The sequence below is a fragment of the Natator depressus genome, chromosome 3 (assembly GCF_965152275.1).
Source record: "Natator depressus isolate rNatDep1 chromosome 3, rNatDep2.hap1, whole genome shotgun sequence".
In the NCBI taxonomy this organism is placed as follows: domain Eukaryota; kingdom Metazoa; phylum Chordata; order Testudines; family Cheloniidae; genus Natator; species Natator depressus.
Genome location: NC_134236.1, coordinates 95,001,870 through 95,021,834, shown reverse-complemented (window position 1 = coordinate 95,021,834; position 19,965 = coordinate 95,001,870). Strand labels below are relative to the sequence as shown.

Below are 19,965 nucleotides of genomic sequence, written 5' to 3'. Positions count from 1 at the left end.
GTGTGTGTGTGTGTGTGTGTGTATGTATGTATGTTTAGGGAATTGTCAGCTACTGGAATTTAGCTGCTGTGCCTGAAACAAACTCCCCAGCATTTAAAACTTGCCCCTGTTGTGATGCAGCTATTTTGTCTAATGATGAGATGTCAAGGTTCCTCCCCCACTCTGAACTCTAGGGTACAGATGTGGGGACCTGCATGAAAAACCTCCTAAGCTTATCTTTACCAGCTTAGGTCAAAACTTCCCCAAGGTACAAAATATTCCACCCTTTTGTCCTTGGATTGGCCGCTACCACCACCAAACAAATACTGGTTACTGGGGAAGAGCTGTTTGGACACGTCTTTCCCCCCAAAATACTTCCCAAAAACCTTGCACCCTACTTCCTGGACAAGGTTTAGTAAAAAGCCTCACCAGTTTGCCTAGGTGACTACAGACCCAGACCCTTGGATCTTAAGAACAATGAACAATCCTCCCAACACTTGCACCCTCCCTTTCCTGGGAAATGTTGGATAAAAAGCCTCACCAATTTGCATAGGTGACCACAGACCCAAACCCCTGGATCTGAGAACAATGAAAAAACATTCAGTTTTCTTACAAGAAGACTTTTAATAAAAATAGAATTAGAAATAAGAAATCCCCCCTGTAAAATCAGGATGGTAAATACCTTACAGGGTAATTAGATTCAAAACATAGAGAACCCCTCTAGGCAAAACCCTTAAGTTACAAAAAAGATACACAGACAGAAATAGTTATTCTATTCAGCACAATTCTTTTCTCAGCCATTTAAAGAAATCATAATCTAACACATACCTAGCTAGATTACTTACTAAAAGTTCTAAGGCTTCATTCCTGGTCTATCCCCGGCAAAGACAAAATGTAGACAGACACACAAACCCTTTGTTTCTCTCCCTCCTACCAGCTTTTGAAAGTATCTTGTCTCCTCATTGGTCATTTTGGTCAGGTGCCAGCGAGGTTACCTTTAGCTTCTTAACCCTTTACAGGTGAGAGGAGATTTCCTCTGGCCAGGAGGGATTTTAAAGGGGTTTACCCTTCCCTTTCTATTTATGACATGAGAGGTACCATTTTTGCCTTGGAGATAGTCATGTCCCTGACAGAGCATCTATCTGTTGCTCCTTTCTTCAAAAGGCCATGTTATACTCGCAGACTAGGGATGGTTTTAAAACTGGGGTTTTATTAACCTTAATATCCAAAAAACCAAATGCATGCAGCGTGCACAAGTCCCATACCCACTCAGTCTCACTGGAGCACAGCAACCCTTCAGGGACAACATTTTGCTTCCCCACTGTATTCTCTTTTGCCTGCTCAGTGCTGTCAGTTGTTGGTTGCATGTGTGTTCTTGCTGTGTGTGTTGCACCAGCTCTGAATCAGAGCTTATGTGTGTGGGATGCAGTCAGTAGGTGCATTCAATAGGATCAGTAACTGTTCTTCCAGTCAGTCAGGCCGCACTCCTTTTTGAAGTTTAAGTATGTGTGTAAATGTTTGCGGGATCAGTGCCTAAGTGTTTTATTTTTTTATTACATAAATAAACAAGTAAAAGAAATACAAGGTAAAATTGTGAAAAACCCCTCTCAATTAAGAGGTAAACATCCATTTTATATAAGTACTAGCTCGTATATAAGTTTAAACATAATGAACCAAAAATATCCCTGTGCTTTCCATCCAACCAGTCTTTGATGGGACAGTGAAAAGTTTGCTGAATCTCTTTTGGAAAGAAAAAGGCAGACGCTACGTAGGTATTTGGCATGCTAATGAAAATCAACTTAAGAGAAAGCAAAGGAGAGAACTGATACAGTTTTTATCAATTCAGCATTTGAAGGCCATGATTTCAAAAAAAGAAACTACTGCACAAATTCAGGTTTCAATCATATGTAGCAAAATGGCCAGCTTGAGGGACTTCAGGCCCAGTACAAATCTCTGTTATGGAGCTTGTGAGCTCCATGTTGGTGTTCTTGGAAAATGGAATAAAGGCATTGATTTTAGTTTTGGATGAGATATTTAAACATTTTTGTGATCAATACACTCGTGCAAGAAAAGAGGGATCCTGGTATCTAATTCAGACTCTTTGGGGCAACAGGGTGAGTTTTGGGCTAACCAGAGAAAGATGAAGATTCTCTGAATCAAAACTCTTGCTATGAAACTGAGTCAGTATGTGTGAACATTTTCCTTTTTACTGCCACCGATAGAAAGGCAGAAAAGAGTGAGGAGGCGCATTGACTGAGACCAGCTATAGCATGAAGCGTTTTTTTGTTGAAGGTGGAGGAATTTCAGGTGTGGATAGTCCGCCAGTAGGAATGTAACAGTGGCTCCCTGTCGAGTTAAAAGGCTGAATCAAATGTCCCTGACCCTTATGGTCAGGTCCACTTCTAGTTTAATAAATTCCAATTAAAGACAATATTAAAGGAACTTACTTTCTTCTACAGAATAAATATGTTCCTATTAGGGGCAGAATCTGAGACTTATTTAAAAATGTAACACTAGATCTTCAATTGTTTGCTGCAATAAGAAAGCCCCTTCAGCAATTTCAGGTTGGTTTCATTTTGATTTGTTGGATTAGTCTGAGGCCAAAGAAACTTAGGAGGCATACTTTCCTGTGCATATATTTTATAGTTATCTAGTTATGCGATCTATTTATTTTTATGTTTCTACACAAGGAAAAAAGTCGGTAGCTTGTATCCCTTTCACAGTACTTACACTACATGTTATTTAAAGAAACAGATGTGTATTGTTTGCTGCTCTTTGGTCCTTTATCTCACTTGCTAGGCATTGTGTGTAGTTCATCTGAAGTTAAAAAAATCCTGTTTGTCGCATTCAGTGGAGTGTTTTCTCTGATAGCCTGTATTTTCCTTTAAAAATGGAAACTTAGGGTATGTAAATGTAAATGTCCTCTGGTGCCTAATAAAAAGAATCAGACAGCGAGGACTTTTTCAGACTATATGTCCTATTTCTTTTCTTCTCCTGTTTTAATGCTAGAGTATGATTATTTGTATAACAACAAGATCTTTGTTCTGATGAATTTATCTACTCCTGCTGCTTGTTCCTATCCTAAAATCATAGGGTCACAGCTTCTCATTTGGAATTAATCTCTGCTTGATAGAGGACCAGTGTGGGGCACAGAGGGGAAAGGTGGCTTTAAGGTATTTTTATGTTCCCCTGATCCTGGGGCCATCATGGACCAGGTCAGTCCCTGACACAAGTTAGAGCAGCCTGAAGGTTGACATCATTTAGACCATTTGATGATATAAAATCCCTGCTCCCTGTGGCTGATGGAAAGAGAGGGGAGCTCTTGGGGCCATGTGTCTCTAAAGCCCTGGCTCATGAAGAGTGGGGACAGATACACCTTGGATAGCTCCCTGGTGCTGCAGTTAGTTGTTGCTTCTGCTGCTTAGTCCCTAATTGCTAGAGAATGCTGGGACTTTCTTCAAGGGCCATTCCGCCTAGGAAATTTCATGGAGCTCCCCTGCAGTAGGGAGGGATGGACTGTTGGGCTGTGTGTCTCCACTTCACATTGGGAGAAGGATTATCTAGCACCCTCCCTCTAACCTCTGGTGCTACTGATAGTGTCTGCTAAGTCTCCCGGATCAGATGCATGCAGGTAATTTAAGGCTCTGTCCCCACTGGAAATGAATTTGTATTAGCAAAGCCCATGTCTTAAGTCAGGTTGAGTATAGTGGTGGATTAAGACAGATCCTTGGGATCTAGTCCTGGAAGTCTGGAGGGCCTGCAGCTGTTGAGTGTTGGAAACTAGTTTTAAATCTAGGTTAGAGAGAATCTTCTGTTGGCTTAACACAGTGGATTTAGCTAACATTGGTTTATCCAGAGCCTACAGTAATCTTTGCAAGGAGATGTAGTTCTGCTAGGCATTTAAGTGCCATATCAGCTCAGAAGGATTATGACTGACTCTAATTCGCATTCCTACAAATGGTAACATTCTTTCACTCCAACCAAGTGACGTTCAAAAAGGTCCAAAATTGTTTCCTCCCTTTGAAAACATCATTTCCTATTTAATCCCTGCAAATGCTCACGGACCTGTATACTTCAGAGGCCAACAGATTAGCACCAGTAGGAAATGGTTATTAATAAGATGTGTGCCATATAATATTATTTTTACAATGTAATAAGTGTGCTCAGTACTCTTACTGAGACAAAATACATATTCCCCGCCTAAGGTATTGACTTGAAGGGCCTGACTGAAAGCCAGCTTAGAGTAAATGGAAAGATTCCTGTTAACCTCCAACAGGCTTTGGCTGAGGCCCTAAGAATCTGATCTTACATTCAGATCCACTTACATGGATCTCTGCATCCATGCAAAGTACCATTTACTTCAGTAGGTCTCTGCTTGGGACAGCAGTCTGTGCTAATGAATCGTATTAAAGAATCAGGGATTTAATTTGACATAACGTGAGAGGTGATTGCAAACAAAATGCCATAAGGTGTAAAGAGAGAACAAAGGTTATATTGGTTTAGCTTTTACCATGTGTTACTTGCTAGTTCTTAATTTTTTAAAAATGCATCATGTGTGCATCTATTATTTTTAGTCACTAAAACTGAAATCCACTGTATTTTCCTATAGAGCATGTAAAACAAAAAGCTGTGAAGAGGCCAGAAGTTCCAAAGGACAAAGGTAAGGGCACAAATTAAATATAAATTCATAGATTTAATAACTAAATATCTGAATAGCTATGCAATATTGGAAAAGAGTCTCAAATGGAGTTACGTGGGTATTATTCATAATCTCTCAGGAGATCTAAATTCACTACTTTCTAACACTCAGGTTATCTTAAATGCTCACATACAAGATATACTGTAGATTCAGTGTCAAATAACAAAATTAAATGCCCAAACACATTACTCCTACCAACAGGGTCATCAAAACTGAAATTAAAAGGCATAGCTGCTCAAAAATTGGAATCTGCGTGCTGTGTGAAATTCTGATAATTCAAAATTTGTTTAGTCTTAAATTGGGATGGAAAAGTTGAAATATCAAAATTTCTCACAGCATGTAAAGTTCTGAAAAAATTTGAATCTCCTCATCTGAGGTGAGTGGCCTAACCACTGGGCTGAAAGTGACAAGGGGGGTGGCACGATCACTTCCTCCTCTGGTCATGTTGTCAAACTAGCCCAACAAATCTACATGTTTCAGTAATGTCAAAACAAACAGTTTAGTTTCAACATTCCCAAAACACTTCAATTTTTTGGTTTTGGTCAAAACTCAGTATGAAGTTGAGAATAGTTTCGGGTTGATAGAAATGGCTTTTTTGGATGAATAAACTATTTGTTGAAAAAAAATTGCCCAGCTCTAGTTCCATATCTTTTGTCAGCCCCAGCTAAAAAGAACCTCTCCTTAGCCTTCTTTGGCATCTTCTGGCTTTTAATTCTAACACTGGAACTGTAGCAGTGTGTGCTCATTTTGTATTTCAGTTCAGTGGAAAAATCCATTGCTGTTGCCAACCGATGTATAAAATTACTTTCCTCTTCATAAATCATTATTATTCATTTTCTATTTGAGAGACAACCTAACAATTTCTCTGAATAGAAAAGAACTAATGGCATATTATAGGTTTGTTACTTTACTTATCAAACTAAGTCTAAAAGGTTCCGTTAATTATGTCTTTGTATTGTCCTGTTTACTTCCATGTTATTAAAGCCACTTGATTATCACATCTGTCTTCTTTTCTCTTTCCATATCAAAATATATGACTCACTTCCTTCTCATGTGTCATCTTTTTTCTCTAACCTGACTTCTGATAATTGTTAAATGTTTCTTTCCAGAGCCTGTTAAAAGAAAAGAAGTGAAGCCTCCAGCAGCCTTAAAGGAAAAGGGTAATGGCTCCTAGTCACATGTAAAAATGACCTATTCCCTTATTAAATATACAGTTGTTCACACTAACAAGTGCATTGTTGCCTCAGTGCACACAATTCCTTTTAACCTTAAATTACAGATCTTCTGTGAAAAGTTACAAAAACGGCACCTTCTTATTTGTTAGATCTGAGCCCTTTGTGTTTCTGAAGTCACATGTGATTAAGAAATAAAAATAAGGTTTTACTATTTTTGTCTCTTGTCTGATCTGCAGAGCTAGTGCACCTACTGGAGAGAGAGCTGGTGTCTGCTGCTTCTTATGCATCACTCACTAGCAGAATTGTTAACTAAATTCCAGTTACTGGCTAAATTCATTGACACCTGTGCAAGCCCATGGAAGACAATGGGGGAGCTCACGTGTACTAAGGGCATAGTTTATCCTATAGAATCTTTTCATGGTTAAAATGGTCTGCTAGGAAAGAGCATAGTTTGCCTTTCAGATCCCAGACTGAACCCCTTGCTGAACTAAACTGAGTTTTGGATTCTTAACAAAACCCAGTGCTAATCAACCCTTGTCTAGTTTGGTATTTTTTGTGAAACTGTTGCACAGCTCTCGATACTGTATAAAGGCATGATAATATAATTACCTCCCTGCTTCAATTTTTGCTGATAATTTTTTCAGAGCCTACAAAAGAAAAAGAAGTGAAGCCTTCAGTTCTTGTCAAAGAAAGAGGTAAAAATAGAATAATATGTAATAGAAAAATAGAAGTTCTAAATGACTAAGAGTCCATATTTAGAGATGGGATTTTCTAAAGCACCTGGAGAATTTGGTGCCCAACTCATTCTGGGCTTTTCAAAATCTCACCCTAGATTCTTAATTAATCACATGCTTCTGGAAATGATACTTAGTTGGTCCTAAAGTGATTGTCATATAACCTGCAGTTACTTTAAAGGGTAGAAATAATAATCATGGAGTACTAGATGGTAGCGATAGAAAAGATCCACGAAATCATCTTAGTTCGAGTTTTGTTCCGTTTAAATGTCCCGGGCAATGAAGCTTCCACTGCTTACCCTCTGAGATTATTCCACAGTAAAAGATCTTGTTTACAACAGACTTTGTCCTTTAAAATTCGTACTGGCAAACATGGGGGGGGCGGGGGAAGAATCTTAAAGAAGGCCTAATAGTCTACTCTTGGTTTTTTTTTTCTCTTCCCACCTGTTCCCTTTACTACATCATGTAATGTGCATGTTTAGATACTCTCTTTATTTCCTTTTCCCACTATTTTCTGTGCCTTCTTACCTGTGATTGGAGATCCTACACTACTCTATGCCTTGATTCCCTTTTAATCATATTTCCACCAGTGCAGCTTCTCCTTCATAGAATCATAGAATATCAGGGTTGGAAGGGACCTCAGGAGGTCATCTAGTCCAACCCCCTGCTCAAAGCAGGACCAATCCCCAATCAAATCATCCCAGCCAAGGCTTTGTCAAGCCTGACCTTAAAAACTTCCAAGGAAGGAGATTCTACCACCTCCCTAGGTAACGCATTCCAGTGTTTCACCACCCTCCTAGTGAAAAAGTTTTTCCTAATATCCAACCTAAACCTCCCCCACTGCAACTTGAGACCATTACTCCTTGTCCTGTCCTCTTCTACCACTGAGAATAGTCTAGAACCATCCTCTCTGGAACCACCTCTCAGGTAGTTGAAAGCAGCTATCAAATCCCCCCTCATTCTTCTCTTCTGCAGACTAAACAATCCCAGTTCCCTCAGCCTCTCCTCATAAGTCATGTGTTCCAGACCCCTAATCATTTTTGTTGCCCTTCGGTGGACTCTCTCCAATTTATCCACATCCTTCTTGTAGTGTGGGGCCCAAAACTGGACACAGTACTCCAGATGAGGCCTCACCAATGTTGAATAGAGGGGAACGATCACGTCCCTCGATCTGCTCTCTATGCCCCTACTTATACATCCCAAAATGCCATTGGCCTTCTTGGCAACAAGGGCACACTGCTGACTCATATCCAGCTTCTCGTCCACTGTAACCCCTAGGTCCTTTTCTGTAGAACTGCTGCCTAGCCATTCGGTCCCTAGTCTGTAGCGGTGCATTGGGTTCTTCCGTCCTAAGTGCAGAACGCTGCACTTATCCTTATTGAACCTCATCAGGTTTCTTTTGGCCCAATCCTCCAATTTGTCTAGGTCCCTCTGTATCCTATCTCTGCCCTCCAGCGTATCTACCACTCCTCCCAGTTTAGTATCATCCGCAAATTTGCTGAGAGTGCAATCCACACCATCCTCCAGATCATTTATGAAGATATTGAACAAAACCGGCCCCAGGACCGACCCCTGGGGCACTCCACTTGACACCGGCTGCCAACTAGACATGGAGCCATTGATCACTACCCGTTGAGCCCGACAATCTAGCCAACTTTCTACCCACCTTATAGTCCATTCATCCAGCCCATACTTCTTTAACTTGCTGGCAAGAATACTGTGGGAGACCGTGTCAAAAGCTTTGCTAAAGTCAAGAAACAATACATCCACTGCTTTCCCTTCATCCACAGAATCAGTAATCTCATCATAGAAGGCTATTAGATTAGTCAGGCATGACCTTCCCTTGGTGAATCCATGCTCACTGTCCCTGATCACTTTCCTCTCGTGTAAGTGCTTCAGGATTGATTCCTTGAGGACCTGCTCCATGATTTTTCCGGGAACTGAGGTGCGGCTAACTGGCCTGTAGTTCCCAGGATCCTCCTTCTTCCCTTTTTTAAAGATTGGCACTACATTAGCCTTTTTCCAGTCATCCGGGACTTCCCCTGTTCGCCACGAGTTTTCAAAGATAATGGCCAATGGCTCTGCAATCACATCCGCCAATTCCTTTAGCACTCTCGGATGCAACTCGTCCGGCCCCGTGGACTTGTGCACGTCCAGCTTTTCTAAATAGTCCCTAACCACCTCTTTCTACACAGAGGGCTGGCCATCTACTCCCCATGTTGCAATGCCCAGCGCAGCAGTCTGGGAGCTGTCCTTGTTAGTGAAGACAGAGGCAAAAAAAGCATTGAGCACATTAGCTTTCTCCACATCCTCTGTCACTAGGTTGCCTCCCTCATTCAGTAAGGGGCCCACACTTTCCTTGGCTTTCCTCTTGTTGCCAACATACCTGAAGAAACCCTTCTTGTTACTCTTGACATCTCTTGCTAGCTGCAGTTCCAGGTGCGATTTGGCCCTCCTGATTTCATTCCTACATGCCCGAGCAATATTTTTATACTCTTCCGTGGTCATATGTCCAACCTTCCACTTCTTGTAAGCTTCTTTTTTATGTTTAAGATCCGCTAGGATTTCACCATTAAGCCAAGCTGGTCGCCTGCCATATTTACTATTCTTTCGACTCATCGGGATGGTTTGTCCCTGTAACCTCAACAGGGATTCCTTGAAATACAGCCAGCTCTCCTGGACTCCTTTCCCCTTCATGTTAGTCCCCCAGGGGATCCTACCCATCCGCTCCCTGAGGGAGTCGAAGTCTGCTTTCCTGAAGTCCAGGGTCCGTATCCTGCTGCTTACCTTTCTTCCCTATGTCAGGATCCTGAACTCGACCAACTCATGGTCACTGCCTCCCAGATTCCCATCCACTTTTGCTTCCCCCACTAATTCTTCCCTGTTTGTGAGCAGCAGGTCAAGAAAAGCTCCCCCCCTAGTTGGCTCGTCTAGCACTTGCACCAGGAAATTGTCCCCTACGCTTTCCAAAAACTTCCTGGATTGTCTATGCACCGCTGTATTGCTCTCCCAGCAAATATCAGGAAAATTAAAGTCACCCATGAGAACCAGGGCGTGCGATCTAGTAGCTTCTGCGAGTTGCCGGAAGAAAGCCTCATCCACCTCATCCCCCTGGTCCGGTGGTCTATAGCAGACTCCCACCACTACATCACTCTTGTTGCACACACTTCTAAACTTAATCCAGAGACTCTCAGGTTTTTCTGCAGTTTCGTACCAGAGCTCTGAGCAGTCATACTGCTCCCTTACATACAGTGCTACTCCCCCACCTTTTCTGCCCTGCCTGTCCTTCCTGAACTGTTTATAACCATCCATGACAGTACTCCAGTCATGTGAGTTATCCCACCAAGTCTCTGTTATTCCAATCACGTCATAATTCCCTGACATCACCAGGACCTCCAGTTCTCCCTGCTTGTTTCCAAGGCTTTGTGCATTCGTATATAAGCACTTGAGATAACCTGCTGATCGCACCTCATTCTCAGTATGAGGCAGGAGCCCTCCCCTCACAGACGTTCCTGCCTGTGCTTCCTCCCGGTATCCCGTTTTCCCACTTACCTCAGGGCTTTGGTCTCCTTCCCCCGGTGAACCTAGTTTAAAGCCCTCCTTACTAGGTTAGCCAGCCTGCTCGCAAAGATGCTCTTCCCTCTCTTCGTAAGATGGAGCCTGTCTTTGCCCAGCACTCCTCCTTCATGGAACACCATCCCATGGTCAAAGAATCCAAAGCCTTCTCTCCGACACAACCTGCGTAGCCATTCGTTGACTTCCACGATTCGACGGTCCCTGCCCTGGCCTTTTCCTTCCACGGGGAGGATGGACAAGAACACCACTTGCGCCTCAAACTCCTTTATCCTTCTTCCCAGAGCCACGTAGTCCGCAGTGATCCGCTCAAGGTCATTCTTGGCAGTATCATTGGTGCCCACGTGGAGAAGCAGGAAGGGGTAGCGATCGGCAGTCTCTCCGTCACATCGCGAATCTTAGCCCCTGGCAAGCAGCAGACTTCTCGGTTTTCCCGGTCAGGGCAGCAGATAGATGACTCAGTCCCCCGGAGAAGAGAGTCCCCGACCACCACCACCCGCCTCCTTCTCTTGGGAGTGGTGGTCGTGGAATCCCCCATCTCAGGACAGTGCATCTCATGCCTTCCAACCAGCGGAGTCTCCTTCTGCTCCCTTCCCTCAGACGTATTATCTGGTCCACTCTCCGCATTAGTACCTGTGGAGAGAACATGAAAGCGGTTAGTTACCTGTGTCCGTGTTGCTGAAGCCCGAACATTCCCCCTTCTTCTTCTGGAGGTCACATGTTGCCAAGCTTCTTCACTGGCCTCTTGGCTCCGCTGTGCAACCTGCTCTAAATCTTTAGAGCTTTGTGCCCGTAGAAGCATATCCTGACTTTTGTCCAGGAAATCCTCAGTTTCTCGTATGCAACGCAGGGTCGTTATCTGTTGCTCCAGACCTTCAATCTTCTCTTCCAATATGGAGACCAGCTTGCACTTTGTACAGACAAAGTCGCTTCTATCCTGTGGAAGAAAGACAAACATGGCACATTCAGTGCAGGTCACAACAGCTGAACCCCCCCCCCCCTTCCATATCACCTTCCTACTATGAAGTTCCTCAGAGGAGTTGGCAAGATGTAAGCCTCACTGGGCTCACTCCAGGCAAACTCCTGCTGTGTGCTGCTCTGCTGTCCCCCGCTGCTCAGCTGGTTCGCCGCCGCTCAGCTGGTTCGGGAAGCTCTGGCTATTTTTAAACAGCCAGGCTTCCCTGAAACAAACAAGCAGACAGCACCAATGCCCGCCCCCTGCAGGCTACCAGCCAATCAGGCACTCGCTCAGGCTCTCATGCTGTCCTCCCAGCAAACACACACACACTCGGATACTTACTCAGCAAACAAGCACTCGGATACTCACCAATCCCAGGCAAACTCCTGCTGTGTGCTGCTCTGCTGTCCCCCGCTGCTCAGCTGGTTCGCCGCCGCTCGAACCCCTCTGAAAAAAATCCTCCTTCCACAAACCCTCTAAACCCTAGTGTTTCCCTTTAAAGAACAGTGTCACATAGAATAAAAGATTTTTAAAAGCCTATGAGCTTTTGATACATGAAACATCAACCAAAGCTACTACATGAAATTATTGCTGTACCTGGTCCTCCATTCCTTCTCTTCCCATAATGTATACAAAATTGTCACTTTTTCAGGGGCCACAAGAAAACAAGCAATGAAGACTCCAGTTGTTGTCAAAGAAAAAGGTAAAAATTATTTGTCAAGTTATGCCATAACTGAGGCCCTGATCCTGAAATCAGATCCCACTCCCTTTGTGCAGACACAAGAGCCCCAGCCCTCAAAGGTATTTAGGTTCCTATCTCCCACTGAAATCAATGGAAGTTAAGCACCTAAATATGGATGCTTTATGGATCTGGGCCACGGACCCTTAAAATTGTGTGCTCTTTGGTACAAGGATGCTGTTTCTTATCTGTCTATTAAGTGACATGCACTTTCATGGGGTACCTACTAATAATATATAGATCTCACAATCAGAAAGTTATTATTGCTCATCATTTCCCCTTTCTTAATTTTATCCCATGTTCCTAGTTGCATTTGCCATTTCATATCACTTACCCAATATAAGCACCATACCATTGTCATGTACTGTGCCTTATATATAATGATTTTCAAATAAAGAGTACTTAAGGTACACACATCCTCTCTATAAAAAGATAAATAAAAGGGATTTGTAGGCAGTGATAATAGGAATTATAACTAATTGAGAGCTCTCAAGTTTATGTATTCATATTAAACTAGTTCAGGCAAGAATTAGATTTATATTTAGACACTAGGTGCATGTTGATTTTGACAGAGGATGTGGAAAAAGCTAATGTACTCAATGCTTTTTTTGCCTCTGTCTTCACGAACAAGGTCAGCTCCCAGACTACTGCACTGGGCAGCACAGCATGGGGAGGAGGTGACCAGCCCTCTGTGGAGAAAGAAGTGGTTCGGGACTATTTAGAAAAGCTGGATGAGCACAAGCCCATGGGGCCGGATGCGCTGCATCCGAGAGTGCTAAAGGAGTTGGTGGACGTGATTGCAGAGCCATTGGCTATTATCTTTGAAAACTCATGGCGATCCGGGGAAGTCCCGGATGACTGGAAAAAGGCTAATGTAGTGCCCATCTTTAAAAAAGGGAAGAAGGAGGATCCTGGGAACTACAGGCCAGTCAGCCTCACCTCAGTCCCTGGAAAAGTCATGGAGCAGATCCTCAAGGAATCAATTCTGAAGCACTTAGAGGAGAGGAAAGTGATCAGGAACAGTCAGCATGGATTCACCAAGGGCAAGTCATGCCTGACTAATCTAATTGCCTTCTATGATGAGATTACTGATTCCGTGGATGAAGGGAAAGCAGTCGATGTATTGTTTCTTGACTTTAGCAAAGCTTTTGACACGGTCTCCCACAGTATTCTTGCCAGCAAGTTAAAGAAGTATGGGCTGGATGAATGGACTATAAGGTGGATAGAAAGCTGGATAGATTGTCGGGCTCAATGGGTAGTGATCAATGGCTCCATGTCTAGTTGGCAGCCGGTATCAAGTGGAGTGCCCCAAGGGTCGGTCCTGGGGCCGGTTTTGTTCAATATCTTCATAAATGATCTGGAGGATAGTGTGGATTGCACCCTCAGCAAGTTTGCAGATGACACTAAACTGGGAGGAGAGGTAGATACTCTGGAGGGTAGGGATAGGATACAGAGGGACCTAGACAAATTGGAGGATTGGGCCAAAAGAAATCTGATGAGGTTCAACAAGGACAAGTGCAGCGTCCTGCACTTAGGACGGAAGAATCCCATGCACCGCTACAGACTAGGGACCGAATGGCTAGGCAGCAGTTCTGCAGAAAAGGACCTAGGGGTTACAGTGGATGAGAAGCTGGATATGAGTCAACAGTGTGCCCTTGTTGCCAAGAAGGCCAATGGCATTTTGGGATGTATACGTAGGGGCATTGCCAGCAGATCGAGGGACGTGATCGTTCCCCTCTATTCGACATTGGTGAGGCCTCATCTGGAGTACTGTGTCCAGTTTTGGGCCCCACACTACAAGGAGGATGTGGAAAAATTGGAAAACGTCCAGCGGAGGGCAACAAAAATGATTAGAGGACTGGAACACATGAGTTATGAGGAGAGGCTGAGGGAACTGGGATTGTTTAGTCTGTGGAAGAGAAGAATGAGGGGGGATTTGATAGCTGCTTTCAACTGCCTGAAAGGGGGTTCCAAAGAGGATGGCTCTAGACTGTTCTCAGTGGTAGCTGATGACAGAACATTGAGTAATGGTCTCTCAAGTTGCAGTGGGGGAGGTTTAGGTTGGATATTAGGAAAAAGTTTTTCACTAGGAGGGTGGTGAAACAGTGGAATGCGTTACTTAGGGAGGTGGTGGAATCTCCTTCCCTAGATATTTTTAAGGTCCGGCTTGACAAAGCCCTGGCTGGGATGATTTAGTTGGGGATTGGTCCTGCTTTGAGCAGGGGGTTGGACTAGATGACCTCCTGAGGTCCCTTCTAACCCTGATATTCTGTGATTCTATGATTCTATGATTAAACATCACTTATTAAAAAAGCAGTATCTCAGATTAAATGGGTAAATACTTTAAGAGCAGATAATAAGTAATAGCTTAGCACTGCAATAACAGTCAATTGAAACAAAGATACAGAGGTCATTCTTTGAAACTGCCAATTGCCTTAATGCTGCTTCAGAAAACTAAATAGCATTCCCTCCTAATCGCTGGGTACTCTCTAGGGGATACTGCAAATTATAAGGTAATGTTTTCTCTGGCAAAGTTTATGAAAGGCAAGATATGTACATTTTCAAGGGCAATCATTCTACATAATATATGTAGGTAATACTTAGAATAATAGGAGAGCAAGCTATTACTCCACACACTGATTCTGATGTCATTCAAAGACAACATGAAAGTTAGGTGATGTGTAGGGCCCTATCAAATTCACAGTCTATTTTGGTCAATTTCACGATCATAGGATTTTAAAAATTGCAAATTTCATGATTTCAGCTATTGAAATATGAAATTTAACTGTGTTGTACTTGTAGTGGTCCTGACCCAATAAGGGGTTTGTGGGGGGCAGGGGGAGTTTGCAAGGTTATTATAGGAGGGTTTCAGTACTGCTACCATTACTTCTGCGCTGCTGCTGGCAGCGGTGCTCCCTTCAGAGCTGGGCAGCTGGAGAGCAGCGGCTGCTGGTCGGACGGCCAGCTCTGAAGGCAGAGACACCACCAGCAGCAGCGCAGAAATAAGGGTGGCATGATATGGTATTGCCACCCTTACTTCTGGGCTGCTGTTAGTAGGGCACCACCTTCAGAGCTGGGCGCCCAGCCAACAGGTGCTCCTCTGCGGCCGCCCAACTCTGAAGGCAGCACAGAAGTAAGGGTGTCAATACTGTACCCTCCCAAAATAACCTTCCAACCCCCTTGCAACTCCCTTTTGGCTCAGGATTCCCAATTTGAGAAACACTAATCTCCCCCATGAAATCTGTATAGTACAGTGTAAAAGCATACAAAAGACCAGATTTCACAGGGGGAGACCAGATTTCATGGTCCGTGATGCATTTTTCATGGCAGTGAATTTGGTAGGGCCCTAGTGATGTGTAATGACAAAAGGCACCAGGGCTTAAATAGTCTCAAACTATTTTACACAGAATTAAAACCTAGCAAAGAGAAATGGTCTTGAATTATCATCCCCCAGATACATGACAAGAAAAGAACAAAGGGGGATGTTCTTCATTGCATCAGTCCATTGGTCTGCTCTTGGCAGAAGTGAGTTAGAATTAAAAATGTATTGTTTTTTAAAAAAGGCAAGTCTGATGTAGCATATTGTGCCTAAGATATTTGAACTGTTACTTTTCTGCTTCTGCTCTTGTAAGGCTGTGAATGCTGTGGGAATCCATTATATGGATCTAGCAGCATTTGACATGTCCCGAATGTTTGCCTTCAAGTGATCAGCCCTCCATAAATACTTCAGGTCTGATCTTTGGATATTTGTTTGTTTTTTTCTATGTAAGTAATAATAAAGGAAATGCCTATACAAGAGCTGTAGGTGTCCTGACAATTAATCTAACATCATAAAACATCCCAAAGATTCAAGTAGGAATAAACTAACTCCATTTCATCAGCTAGCAGTGAATCACTTACAAAACAAAGCTGCTTCAAACCACCTATGGCCTAATTTGGCCTATTTCAAAGTCAGACTAAGGGGCATTTGAATACTCCAGGCCCCACTGACTTTCCCTGGAGTTGCTTATGTTCATCACCTTTGAAAATCAGATCCATGGCATGCTACACAGTTCACAGAAGCCAGAGTATTTGGTCAGACTATTATATGCATAGGATAAAATCTTGGCCCCATTGAAGTCAATGGAATTTTTGCTAGAATTTCACCCATAATATATATCATTGGAAAGTATCAGTTATGTCTTCAATGAACCCTCACAGAACATAGATCTAGTTACTACCTGGGTCGGTGTTATACAGGACGTCAGACTACATGATCACAGTCATCCCTCCTGGCCTTGGAATCTCTGTTTTTTTCCTCCCTGCAGTAGATAGGTGAAAGAGGAAATATTTTTGTTAAATCATAGCCAAATTTTGCAATCAGTCAAGAGTCATGAATGTGAGACTTACAGTATGGTGGATGCAAAATCTGAAAATGAAGGAAACACCTTATTCAAAACACCTGTTCAGTGTGCAATGGCAAGCAACATTGAAAACAAAATGTTACCAGAATAGGACAGAAAATATTGCTGAAAATGTTACATATTATTAAAATATCATAGTATAAGTATCCCCTTGATTAATATGTTCAGTTCTGATCACCATATATCCTAAAAGAAGATATAGCAGATGTAAAAGGGCACAAAGGTGGTCAACTAATGATCAGAGGCATGTAAAGATTGCCATGTGAAAGTGTAAGATTGTTTAAAGAGAAGACAAGGAAGAGGAGAAATGAGAAACATGAAATACAGTGGTAAAGTAGAAATAAATTGGGTGCTGTTACTAACCTTTCCTTTAACACAAGAACAAGAGAACACCTATAATTAAATTGAAAGGCAGCTTATGAAACTGATTATTTATGTATTACATGAAAAGTATTATTTTTAATCTCTGAAACTCCTCTTCCACAAGAGATAAGGGTTAAGATCTTAGTAGGATTCAAAAAAAAAAAGCGTTAAATACATTTATGTCAATGAGCACATTTATAGTTATATTAGAAAAAATGAAAAAACGGAAGATACAAATCCTCATGCTTCAGGACACAACGCAACCACTAACTGCCTTAGGCAAGGCCTAAGCTAGAAAAGATTTGTCAAGGTAGCTGTACCGGTATTGCTGAGCCGCCAAACCATCCTAGTACAGATGCAGTTTATACTGGCAAGAGTACACTTTTGGTGGTATAGCTTATACCAATTCCCTGAGTGAAATAAGCTATGCTGGCAAGAATATGTATGCTGGTATAACTGCTTCTACATTAGGGCTTTTGCCCATGTGAAAAATAGTCATCAAAGTAATCACATACTCTACCAGACATTAGTGTACCAACAAATGTTTCTTAGTGTAGACCTGGCCTAAGAATAGGGAGAAACTTCCTCTATGGGAAGGTTAATCTGTGACTGCAAATTATGGGCTTTCTTGCACCATCCTTGGAAGTCTCTGTTACTGGTCACTGTTAAATATGCATGACTAGGTGCACTGCTGGTCTGATCTGGTATGCTAGTGATCATTTGCTTATGCTAATATAATAAATACAGCATTTCCCCTACAGTTATGTGGAAATATTATAATTATCACGAGTAATAATAAGAGCTAGTTGGAAAAGGGAATTATTTCCCACAGAAATTCCTGCTGGAAAAAATCCTCTTGAAATGTGTTGAATGAAAAATTAGAATTTTTTAAGTGAAATAAAAATTTTCATTTTAATTTTGACTTCAAATGCCATTTTTAATCACAAAGTTTGGGATTTAAAGTATTTATGGCTCCTCCCCTTTTTTAAAACTGTCCCTCTTTTTTTTTTTTGGAAAAGCAGTAATTAAGCAACAGTAGACTCAATTTCACAAAATGTAATACTTTCAGCCTTGTTTTTGTTCTCTTTATTATAGGGCAATATGTTACTTGTCTTTTACTGGTTTGGTGGGAGTTATTAGCTGCTTTTGTTATTTTAACAGAAATTTGCTTTGACTTACCCCAACTTAAGTCTTGTTAGTGAATGGTGAATAGTGAATTTGACACAATGTACCAAAAAAGGAATGGCCACATTTCAAGTCTGCCAAACTTGCAACCCAAACATCATCTTTAACAAAAACAAATGACGTGCAATAATATTCTATACACTTGGGCCAGAAAGATTCCCATTTACCATTGCAGAAGCATGCGTGTTTTGGATCATTACTATAGAGCGCTGCACTTTTTTTTTTAAAAAAAAAAGCAACTTTAAAGAAAAGTAGGGCAGAGCTGCATATATATAAACCCTCTGCTTTGGGGCTAGTCCTTCTGCTGTTGAAGGCAATTGCAAACCTCCCATTTGACTTCATTGGGAACAGGCTCAGGTTGTATATGTTATGCAGTGAAGCAACCCAAACAGATGAGATGAAAAACAGTCACGTTCCACAAAAAGAAAAGGTGTACTTGTGGCACTTTAGAGACTAACAAAGCTTATGCTCAAATAAATTTGTTAGTCTCTAAGGTGCCACAAATACTCCTTTTCTTTTTGCGGATACAGACTAACACGGCTGCTACTCTGAAACCAGTCATGTTCCAGCCACCCAAAGTTTATGAGAAGGTAAATCTTATTCATGATGTCTTTAAAGATTGGGATTCAGTTCAATTGCTTCAGGTTCCTAAAAGTTGCTTCTGTTTTTGCTGTTCTGTGTGACAGAGCTTCATAAATCATTTTTATCCTCTGGAATTCATAAATAAGCAGTGCTTTCAAAAGCAAATGGAACTAACCCAGTGATGCTGAATGGGTATGGCAGGACATTGACATTTTGTCAGAAAAGTGTAACCTCGGTGTGTAAAGTGGCTTTAAGCATCCATGTGCAATGCTGTGCATCATTAGCTCTTTCTTTCTTAACATGAAAAGTGACATGTAACACAGAACATACAAACAGGGTTTGAGAAAAGTCTTCGTAAGAGAAAATTGTTCCAGTGAGTTTGTGGGCCCATTGCCCTGTGGGAAACTAGGAAGAGAAGTTTCCATTTACTCCTACTAATGTTCTTTCAGTCAGAGTGACAGTATTCAATAATCAGGGAGCTCTTTTAATAGATAATGTCATTACAACCAAAGGAACATCATGGTTTGTGTAACATTATGTCACATTAGATAGAAGATATCTAGTTCAGTGTGTTAAGCACATTAGATGTAAGTGACTTCAATATGCATACCTTTGCTAAATTAAACTAATGATTGCAATATGGCGGTTGAATTCATATAGCGTATTAAACTGCATTATGTAATCCAGAATAATAAAGCGTTACCAGATATTGCAGTAAGACAGATGTGTATGGTACATAGATATTGCCACACCAGATCAGACCATCGGTCCATCAAATCCAGCAGCCTGTCTGACAGCTGCCCATACCAGATGCTTGGCGGAAACAGCAGTTACTTCAGTGCTCAGGTATTAAAGTGATAGAGTCCATAAAAGTACCTAGATAGAGATATATATATTAGAAGGTGTAAAATTCCCATTATTGCAGTCAACATCCAGCTGCGAGAAACTTTGAATATATCTTTAAAGAAAAAGAACAAGATTAGAAAGCATCCCTTTATATAGCTGGAGACTATAATAACCTTGAAAAAGAAAAAAAGGAGCATATTGAATTTTTAAGTTCCAAAAAAGTGTTGGCTCACACAAGTAAAAAAAGAAAGGCAAAGAATATGTGAACTACAAATTGTATGTTAGTACTTTGATCTTCTCTTACTCTCCTCTGCAAAAAAAAAAAAAAAAAGGATTCAAAACAAACAAAAACTCATGTAAAAAGAAAAGGAGGACTTGTGGCACCTTAGAGACTAACCAATTAATTTGAGCATAAGCTTTCGTGAGCTACAGCTCACTTCATCGGATGCATTCAGTGGAAAATACAGTGGGGAGATTTATATACATAGAGAACATGAAACAATGGGTGTTATCATACACACTGTACGAGAGTGATCAGTTAAGGTGAGCTATTACCAGCAGGAGAGCGGGGCGGGGGGGGGGGAACCTTTTGTAGTGATAATCAAGGTGGGCCATTTCCAGCAATTGACAAGAATGTCTGAGGAACGGGGGGGGGTGGGGTGGGGATAAACATGGGGAAATAGTTTTACTTTGTGTAATGACACATCCACTCCCAGTCTCTCTATTCAA

The 19,965-nt window shown here is 41.9% G+C and overlaps 1 protein-coding gene across 25 annotated transcripts in view; it reads left to right on the top strand.

The window, feature by feature from the left end:
- TRDN (triadin) overlaps positions 1-19,965 on the top strand; it is a 303,373-nt gene that overhangs the window by 218,719 nt on the left and 64,689 nt on the right. For all 25 annotated transcript variants that reach the window (XM_074948360.1, XM_074948348.1, XM_074948350.1 and 22 more), the window contains 4 exons: positions 4,589-4,639; positions 5,788-5,838; positions 6,498-6,548; positions 11,771-11,821. In XM_074948360.1, coding sequence (XP_074804461.1) covers positions 4,589-4,639; positions 5,788-5,838; positions 6,498-6,548; positions 11,771-11,821 — 204 coding nt within the window. The remainder of the gene's footprint in view (positions 1-4,588; positions 4,640-5,787; positions 5,839-6,497; positions 6,549-11,770; positions 11,822-19,965) is intronic.